Source organism: Prosopis cineraria, unplaced genomic scaffold (assembly GCF_029017545.1).
Source record: "Prosopis cineraria cultivar Desert tree isolate PC_DT_omini unplaced genomic scaffold, ASM2901754v1 PC11, whole genome shotgun sequence".
NCBI classification, from domain to species: Eukaryota; Viridiplantae; Streptophyta; class Magnoliopsida; order Fabales; family Fabaceae; genus Prosopis; species Prosopis cineraria.
This window is the reverse complement of record NW_026555342.1, coordinates 19909846-19920376: the sequence shown is the minus strand read 5'-3', so window position 1 is coordinate 19920376 and position 10531 is coordinate 19909846. Positions and strand designations below refer to the sequence as shown.

General features: G+C 29.3%; 1 protein-coding gene across 1 annotated transcript; it reads right to left on the bottom strand.

Moving 5' to 3' along the window:
- Positions 1-3603: 3603 nt before the first annotated feature.
- LOC129286273 (receptor-like protein 33) lies at positions 3604-4784 on the bottom strand. Its single transcript, XM_054922269.1, has 2 exons — positions 4462-4784; positions 3604-4045 (listed from the first exon to the last, which is right to left on the bottom strand). The coding sequence occupies exons 1-2, from the start codon at positions 4782-4784 to the stop codon at positions 3604-3606; spliced, it is 765 nt and encodes a 254-aa protein (XP_054778244.1).
- Between the last annotated feature and the right edge of the window lie 5747 nt (positions 4785-10531).

The following is a 10531-nucleotide window of genomic DNA, read 5'->3' as shown; positions in this document are numbered from 1 at the left end:
CTTGGCCAAAAAATATAACGTTAATATTGTATAAAATAATAGGAAAGAGAAGACGTTAGACTATGAAGGAAAATTAATAATTTTTTTTTAAACTTTAATTAGTCCATTCCTGACAGCAGAAAAGGCGCAAGTACATATAGTCAATTTTCTAACTCCCTCATGTGGTTATTTCCAGGTCATTCCCCAATCTGTGATTCAGATCTATTTAATTTAATTTCTGAACTCACATTAAAAAAAATATAAAATAATGAACATATTATGAATTCAATCTCTAAAGAGGTCCTTCTTTAATTAATTTATCATAATGAAAAATTATTTTAATTATTTATTGAAGAACATGAAAAATGAAAACCCTATTTATAACGTGAACTCTTCAATTTAAATTTAAATTTAAGCTACAAACTGTGACAAGCACAAGTCCAAAGATAGAGATCATTTTTAAAGACTAACCTATTGAGTAGGAGAGTTGTTTGAATTTATAAACTTCACACAATATGTGAGGCTCTCCAATGTAGGACTTGTGACAATACCACCTCGCCAAGCGGCACTTCACTTTTGGTGACATTGGTTGGCACTACTGTCAAATAACACCAAAATTAATAAAAATTAGATTTGGCAGTAAAGCGCAACGTAGGTCGTCTCCCTAAGAGTCAATAGAGTAGCTATTTGAATTATGATTATGAAAAATTAAAAAGTGGGTGGTTTTTTATGATGGAATTAATTAAAAAAACTAAATTAAAATTAAATAAATAAAGAAAATTCAACTGAGAAAATTATCAAGCACAAACAGCACAATCAATCACAACCCAATCACCTAAACTTAATCTTCTTTGTCCACCATATAAATCAATTTTATTTAACTTTATTATTCTATTTTTATTATATATTTTTTAAATTATCATTCAAGAATTAAACAAGAAATTAAGTTATAGATTAATTGAGATCTCCTTTAACCTACAACCTAACAACTGTTCTATGTTAGCTATACCAAAAAAAAAAAGTATGGATAATCACCTAAGGCAGGCCAAATTACTCTTAAGTTACTATATCAATCGATTATAGCAAGTAAAACCTCAGATAAAACTTATAACCCAAAAATTATACAATAAAACTACTTTAATTAGCAATAACAGTTAAAACATAAAATTCAGAGGTAAAGAGAAGAAGAATATAAATTTGAAATAAAGCTAGAATAAAATATTTTCTGAATATTAAAAACTCTGATTAAAATTTAGGATCATAATTTATAATTGATCACGTTAAAAAAACTTAGCTCTTCATAGAACTACAAATAAAACATCAACATCGCCTCTGATTCTTTTCTCCTCCCCCGTCCAGTCATGCGTCTTTTATACGTGTTGGGGGGGGGATGCGTATTCCCAAATGGCCAAGAGAAACTAATAAATAAAATGATAAAACCACTCTAAGCAACCCTAATTGAAAAATATACTAAATAACTCAAAATAAATTTAAACAAAATTTTAAAGATTTAATTCTTGATTTGATCTCTAAACATGTCCATATTCTTCTTATCCAAAACATTCTTTATCAATATCTTTCAAATTGAATTTAGAAAATATACACAAATAAAATAAAATTAAATAGCACCTGTGTAAAAATATTAAAGATATTATTTATATTTTAAAATCAAAGATTTAGTTAGTTAAAATTTCAAAACTGAATATTGGCTAATAAAATTAAATAATATCTAATTAAACTTAATTAGTCTCAAATAAATATTTAAAAGCCTAAATTAAAAGAATAAAAATATATAAAATTGTTATTTATAACTGGCCTCTTGATGTAATTGTTCAATTAGAACGAAGTGTTGATAATGAAAGACTTGGTCGTATACCCTTTTTATTGGTTTGATTTTCTTCTCGTAATCCCTTCATTGTCTCTTGTTTCGTTTTTCCATGTTAACGACTTCCTATTACTGAATACTGAACAGAACCGAGCAGTGATGTCTATGTCTGCAGAAGCCAATTGACATAAAACAGTATAATTTTTAAAAATTATTCTTAGTTCTTCTTGAATTTGAAATTTTATATCTTTGCATATATTTTACAAAAGTAACATCAAAATTAAATCTAACGTAGAGAAAAAGAAACATGCATTGACCTACAAATTGAAGTCACTATACAGAAAATAGTTGCACGGTATTGGTGCTTCATTGCTTTGATTTTTCTTTACCTAATCCTTTCCATGTCTTTTTGTTTCGTTTTTCCACCTAATGGCATTTTATTCCAATTGCGCCACTTTTTTCCCCATAAACCTCTCATAAATGAAGACATATCTTCATCATAATTACATTCTTATTAAATAGTTGCTTTCAAATTTCACAATATTCCATACGCATGGTTTGAAAACAAATTTAAGCATGATACCACAAAACTGCGAGAAATTTTTGTATAACTTAATGGTTTCCAAATTAGTGAATTTTAATTTTTATAAAAAACCAATAACAACAACAACAACAACAACAACAACAACAACAATAATAATAATAATAATAATAAGTAGGAAAATTTTTACATACTCTATTCCTAAATACAGTAAAGGCCAATCAGAGTAAATTTTCTAACCCTCTCAACGTTATTTCCTGGTCGTTCCCTTATCCACGATTGAGAATTATTTAATTTAATTTCTGTGCCGACATTAGCCCCCCCAAAAAAAAAAAATAATGAGCAAATTAATCGTGATGTGCAATTCACAAGTCTACTCACATATAAACATTGACTTCAAAGTCATCATACAATAAAGACTTAATGACCGTTCAAAGTCTTTATACCATTCTACACGTGTGGGTTGAGAATGTGTGATGCGAAATGCTTCATGCATCAATTCAATACCCCTTCTCACATGTCGGAACAAATGTATACTCACACATAAATGTGAGTTTTTTTGTATGAAAGACTTGGTGGCACCTTTTTTTATATTATGTCTTTGTTGATTCATAAGTATTCTACTCAAGAGGATGAGGGTTGCTAAAAATACACATACACAAGATTGATCGTTTACTTAGACGGAAGCTTCTTCCAGGGTATGTACATAAAGCATGAATTCCATATGATAGGGCTTAAAAATGATTACTTAAGTCTAAAAATAAACTTCAGTATTTAGTGGACTCGAGGTTCTGATTTTCTCATTTGACGTTAATTAAACCTAATGCTATTTATAATGTGTCAATGTTTGAGAACTTTTGGGGCTAAATGCTATTGCCACAAAAATTTATATAGAATAGGATAAAAGACCATTTTACCCTTAAACTATAAAATCATAAATGGAATCCTTTTTTTTTCACAAATGGATAGAGAGTTGAATTTATTTTGTCATTCCCTCCACAAACAATTTTCTTTGAAAGTGTTCTGAACCTCTTGTATGAATCTATTGTGTTTTACCTACATGTATGCAACAATAGTTGAAAGGCCATCGCCTCAGAATTAGAAAGCAACAAATAAGTTGCTCGTACAACTGTAAACATTGGGTCACAATAAATTTATATTTACATTCTTGCAATCAGAACACGTATTAACCCTTGTCCTCCTCCTCTTTAGAAGATTGTTCACCATTCCTGCAGTCCACTGAGATTTCCTGAGAAAATCAAACCCAAAACATTGATGTTCCAAATGAGGCTCCACATATAAACCCTAGCAGAAGAGGTTGCCATCCAAATTCAAAAAATCCAGTATCAGAACTTGGTAATAGTGGTTGACTTTTCTCATGAGTGATGTAGCATGGAGTGTCAAGTTGAAATCCATGCAAACCCTTGTTTCCTTTAAAGGAATCACTTGATAATGTCTCAAAATGTGAGACCATAGGAACACATCCTTCAAGCTTGTTCCGTGATAGGTTCAAGAACCCAAGAGAGTCAAAACTTGCCAATTTTAAAGGAAAATTTTCTACAAGCTTGTTTGATGACAAGTCCAAGGATTCCAAGTTCCTCAAATTTCCAATTGAGCTTGGACTTGCACCAATTAGCCTATTATGTGAAAATTGAGTACCTTCAATTTGCCAAGCTCTCCAATAACTTCCAGAATTTTTCCTTCAAACATGTTGATGTATATGTCAATAGTGGTATCAAGATCTTTTCTAAATGGATTTCCAGTCCTTTCAAGGTTACCTCGATGGAGTCTTGATATATAGATTCATAACCTATGTGATGCAACCCAAGTTCTCTTTCATCATCCTTTCTCATAGGTTCAAAAGATTTGAAGAATGCTGCAGGTAAAGGGCCACTAAAATTGTTGTTCGACTAGTCCAAGACTATCAATTTTAGGAACGCATGGTGAGTTTCATCATTGAAACTAGGAATGGAACCATGTAATTTATTCTCTCTAAGAACAAGTGCTTGCAATTCATAAGCCTTGAAGTCAATGGGGAAAATTATCTTCTATGGCATTCCTACCAAGATCTAAGACTTTTAATTTTGTGCAATTGACCATTGATCGGGGAAATGACCCTTCCAGCATGTTGCCATCAAGATTTAGGGTCATCAAATTGTTTCCCTTTTCAAATAATTGAGGTATGGTGCCAGAGAATCTATTCATTTGCAAATCCAACACAGAAATAGCAAGGCTAGAGTTACCGATGCAATGTGGAATGGTGCAAATAAATTTGTTATGAGACAAGTTCAAAACTTGAAGTGAGCTACTGATGCAGTATGGAATGGTTCTAGTGAAGTAGTTATGGGACATGCTTAGAAATTCAAGTGAGGTAGCATTGCAAATAGAAGAAGTAAGCTCTCCTTGAAATGAGTTGTTACTCAAATGAAAGAACTCCATGTTTTTCCATGAGAAGTTGTGCAACTAAATACCTCCTGTGAGAAGGTTTAGATATGTAGGGTTTTCAAGGGGGAAAAGTGTTCTTTGGAATTGAAGCTGATAATTTGTTATTAGACACATCAAGATATTCCAATCAATAGGAGGACATTTCAGCTATTTGACCTGTGAGTTGGTTAGAATAAATACCCAAATACACCAAAGATGGTAGAGTAAAACACCAAGAAGGAATTGTTCCATTCAATTGGTTGTGATAAACCTAAAACCCATAAAAGTGAAATTTTGGCTATTTCATTTGGAAGATGTCCATGGAAGCCATTATTTGATAAATCTAAAATTACAAGATATTGAAGATAGGAAAGTGATAATGAGATTTGTGAGAAGCTGGATAATAACTGTGATCCTTTAAAGTCATTCCCAACTAGGTCAAGTCTCTGAAGATGGGTAAGGTGGAAGAGACTATTATTGGGAAGAATTTTACCATGAAGGCAATTACAATTAAGGTTGAGACTAATTACGTGACCTAATAGATTGCAAGTGACCGCATCCCACTACCAACAATTCGTACCATCTCTCCAAGATGATGTCTTGGAGTATGGAATGATATTATCATCACCACAACAATGAAGGAAATAGTAAGACTCAAAAGAGAGATCAGAATCAGGTTTTATAATGGAAAATGAATTTTTGAAATGGAGTAGAGCAGAACTTTGGTCAGGTCAGCATGATGGAAAACCGAAGGAAGAAGAAAAAGAGTGCCTGAGAAAGAGTTGGAGACAAAGAACTGAAGAGAGTGAGCGCCACGCCATGTGAAACTAACTCTTCAAAGACTTTAAACTGTATTGAGTACTGATTGCTATGAGTAGTGAGGAGAAATTCCTATATCTATAGCCAAAGGGAAAAAATAGAGAATCACTCTAATTTTTGAAGAGTTCTTTCATTAACATTCTGTTTTATTCTAAAATTGCTGAGAAATTTTGCATTTCAACGATCTCCACCCCTTCTCCGTCCTTGTAAGGCCTCCAAGAGAAATGGAGAAAAAAAGTTTTTAATATATGCTATTGGAAAATATAAACCATTATTCGGGACCATTATTTCTAAGAAGTAATATAACTAATTAATAAACCACTATTTATAACCCTTCTCAGATATTATTCTGGACATTACCAAATGGATCGCTGTAAGTTCTTAAAATTCTTCGGGAATTTTTTTTTTTTAAAAAACACACTCTTGGTGGTGCCTTTTATTGCTTTGATTGTTTCTTCTCCTAATACTTTCAATTTTCCACAAAAATGTCTACATAATTAGACCGAATTAGAATTTAGAAGACAATACATTAATAACAAAATAAATTTTCTTAAGAAATTTTTAACGAATTATGTTTTCTTAAGAGATTTGGAAGAACTGGGTATTTTTTACGTAACTATTCCCATTTTTATTTAAGGATATGCATTTTAAAATGATAATTGTAATAATATAATTAAATATCCCTTAAAAATAATTTATATTTTATTCTAATATAAATGCTTCCAAGATTTTTACCATTCATTTTTTATAAGTATAAAAAGGAAACTTCACTAACAGTAAAAATTATCTTCCACGAGATGTTGGGGACAAAGGGTAGTGACAATAAGTATGTAAAGAAAGAAAAGGCCTCTTCCAGCAAAATTACTAAATCTCTCACAAAACGAAAAATTATTAATTTATTTATTATAATGAAAAAAAATATTTCAATTATTTATTGAACAGCATGAAAAATGAAAATCCTATTTATAACCTTAACCACGCTTAGTTTGCGCATGAGAGGGAGATAAAATTGGGAGAAAAATAACATGTGTGGCCCACATATTTTCTCCCAACTTTTCTCTCAAAAATAAGTGGATTTTGAAGATAACAATCTCCTTTCAAATTTGTCCATAATTTTTTCGTTTCTTGCCTACTTGCTCCTTCCATTTTAGTCTGACTTCTCCATTTTAATTAGATTATTGTATTTGGCAAGCTTCTATTCTAAGCGGAATTAGTTTCATCTTTGTCTTGAGGTATTAAATATTTTTCAATAAATATTTACCTAAAAAGTATTTTTCTATAAATAATAAGATTATTATTGTTATTATTGTTATTATGATTATCCATATGTAATTAATCACTATTTTTACTCTCATGTTTTCTCTTACCTAGCCAAGTATAAGTATAAAATTATGTCCGTCCTTGCCATATGAATAATAAATTTAGATTTTAAAATCTTAAAAAAAAAACACATTAAAGTTAACAAGCCTTAAGTATAATTTCTCTCTCCTTTAATTCCTTTGTATTAAAAACATACAATTGTTGAATTGAAAAGAAGTGTTCATATTGATGTGCAATTCATATGTGTTCTCACATATGAACGTAGTCATTGTCCCATAAAAACTATAAACCGTTGCTTGGCCCACAAAATAAAAGAAAACGAAGATTATAGATTAAACCGGTCAAATTCTTCATCGACATTCTATACAGTTGGTTCATGGGAGATATTGTATAATAGGTCAAATGAAATGAGTTACTCCCTCCGCTTAAAAATATAAAGTATTTTTAATTAAATTTTACTTGTAATTATTTGTCTTTAAACTAACACTATTTTTTTATTTACCCTATTGAATAGGTATTTTACTCTAAAATAAAATAAAATAATTTATTTATTAAAAAAAATTTTGAAAAAAAGACAGTGATTAACAATCAAGGATCAACTGACAGTTGAGCGGATGGAAACAGAATTTAAAAATAAAAGGGAAGCTTGTATTTTGTAATTATTTATAATATGGGAGGTTGTATAGGTTTCAAAAATAAAAAGAATGTATCTGTAATTAAGATAAAATACAGAAAACACCAGAGTATTTTACTGTACTCTTTAAATTAATATTACATAAAATTAATAAAAAAACTTAATTTACAATCATGTAATTGTGCAATTTTTATGAACATTTATAAATTTATATGAATCTTCTTTTTGACTATTTAGTGTAAGTTTTAGTTGAATACTGAGCATGTTTCCATTTTTAATAAAACTAGACTGAGCACGTGTTTTGTTCTTGGCGTAAAACACGCATAAACTTACTCGTACGGAGATGACTTTTGTGGCCACATTGTATTGAGAAGAATGTGACTCGTTGCTTCGTTATAGTGTCTCTATGTATTTGCATAATTAAATGTTTTTTTAATGCATTTTTTAGTCCAAACAACTCAAATACTACCATATAGATTTTAAAATATATATATATATATATATATATATGTATATACATATATGTTAAAAGAAATGCTCATATTTAATGCTCAACCGTGCTTTGAACAGGATTATCTCTAATAAAAAGACACATATTAGAAATAAAAAATATATATATTTATAATATTTCAATAAATGATAAAATAGATGCATATACAGTGATTTGAACAAAGAAACATCAATTTCATATATGAAATCGAGATTGAATAGGATTTGTGAAAAAGAAAGGAAGGAAGGAAGAAGATTCGAAGATGCGTTATAAAACCAGGGCTTCCATAGTTGCAGGCGTAGTTTGTACATTTGAGTAATAATTTAAAGGATTTAAATCCTATGAAGTGTCTGTGAATTTTCATGAAATTTGTCTTTAACTAAAACAAACATTAATAAATAATATAAAATACTGAATAAAACTAAGAAATCATAGACTTGACCCAATTTTATCCGATATTAGAAATAAGAAGTAAATCAACTCCGCTTGAGGAGCACAAACATGGCCAAATCTGTAGTGATGTCTGGCACATTCCTTCGTCAAATATAATTGCATACATAATTTTTTGCGCCCCTGAACATTTTTTATTGACAAAAAGTCTTTTTCTTTTCTTTTTCCAACGAAACTACTTTTACTAATGTAAAATATATAATTTTATTGGCAAAAAACCAAAATTAATATAAAGTTAACTGTCTACATCAGTGTAGTTGCGAACGTTTTAGTGAAAATAATACTTCTTAACCCAAAATTAAGACAAAGTTAACTGTAAATATCAATGTTGATGTGTACAAATCTCCTTTTAACTCTTATAATGAGTATATACCATGGACTAATTATATTAAAATTGAAATTGAAAAGTAAGTCAACACAGCGTGAGGAGCACTCCAAGGAAATAAACATAAAACGCGTCTAACAACTACCAAGAGAGCAAGAAGACAGTAGTCAATTCCTTCATGATCATAAACCATCAGACTAGCACCAGCAACAGAATTCCTCAATCGAAAACTCAGCATACGGCTATATATATAGAGTTTAAAAAAGCTAATAGGAAAATAAATATGTTTGTAATTGAATTAAATATCTACAATATATATATATATATATATCTTTTATAAGACATTTTATAAAATATTCAGCATCCCAAAATTATAAGACACTATAATAAAATTAAAATTTCATTAAATAGGTTTATTATAATATTATACTTTCTCTTTCTATATAATTTCCGTCCATATCTCTTTTTAATATACTAAATGAAATGTGTTTTTAAAAGTTTATAATCTTATGTAAACAAAATAAGGTTGTGTTAAGTTTATTAATGAAGTTTATTGGTATGCGATATTTTATCTAAAAGTATATTAAATTTGAGATAGAGGAAGTATTTTATTTCTTGGAGTGAAAATTTGAATTTAGTTATTCTAACATAACCCAATCTTTAAAATTATCCCTTTATTAAAGAAAACAAACTAAATTTTAATAAGTTCATATTAATTAGGAGTAGAAGTAGAAGAAATTTTAACTTGTAAATTACAATTATCAATTTACATGTAAAAACATTAAATGATAGGTAAAAAGAAACAGATGGAGCGCCGAGTACTTATATTTAAGATAAAAGAATGACAAGAAAACCTACTTTGAATTGAAGCCATTACTCTGGGGCGGGGCTTGATTCTTCATCCATTATTCCAGCACCACTAATTAGTATTTTGACTTCAACTATTTCATGATCGACAAATAACTGAGTGTATTGGGCTTCGATAGATTAACGCACATATAATGTAAGGCCCATTATTGTTCTCCACTTTTCTCGTTTCCGCTGTGTGATAGTCAGTTTTCTCAAAGAACTTTATCATATTTAATTTAAATAAAGGAGGATTTTGTTTTCAATGCTTCCTTTGTGCGTAAAAAAGTTTACATGTGATACTGTTTGATAAACCATAATCCAAATCTAGATTGTTATATAAAAAAAATTAATGGCATCTATGTATATATGGGTTAATTGTCAAAATTATTCTAAAATTTTGCACAACATATTGTATTTGAATTGTTTCTTAAAAGTTAAAATAGACATATATTCAAGAGTGAGCGTGTATGCATACGTTTGAAACTTTAGTTAAACATCTCATGAATGAAACTTAAGTCTTGCTCATTCGAGATTGTCAGTTAATTCTGTTTATAAAAAAATAAAAGCAAGAAATTTAATTCTAAATATCTCTTGCTCATTTAAGATTGTTTAAGTTATAGTCTCGTCCAAAAATGACAAAATAAATTGAAATATTTGATCATTTTTATTGACTAAGAAAAATAGCTTATTTTAGAGATTATGATAATAAAAAGAAAAATGATTGTGACCTCCCCAAATTTGTTAAAGATATTAAGTAAAATAGCACAACAGCCCTTTTTTATTTATATTTCTCACCTTTAATAGCACAATGAAGCGAACGTTTAAATCCCAAAAGAAAAAATATGACATATATAACTATAACTTAATGATGATTT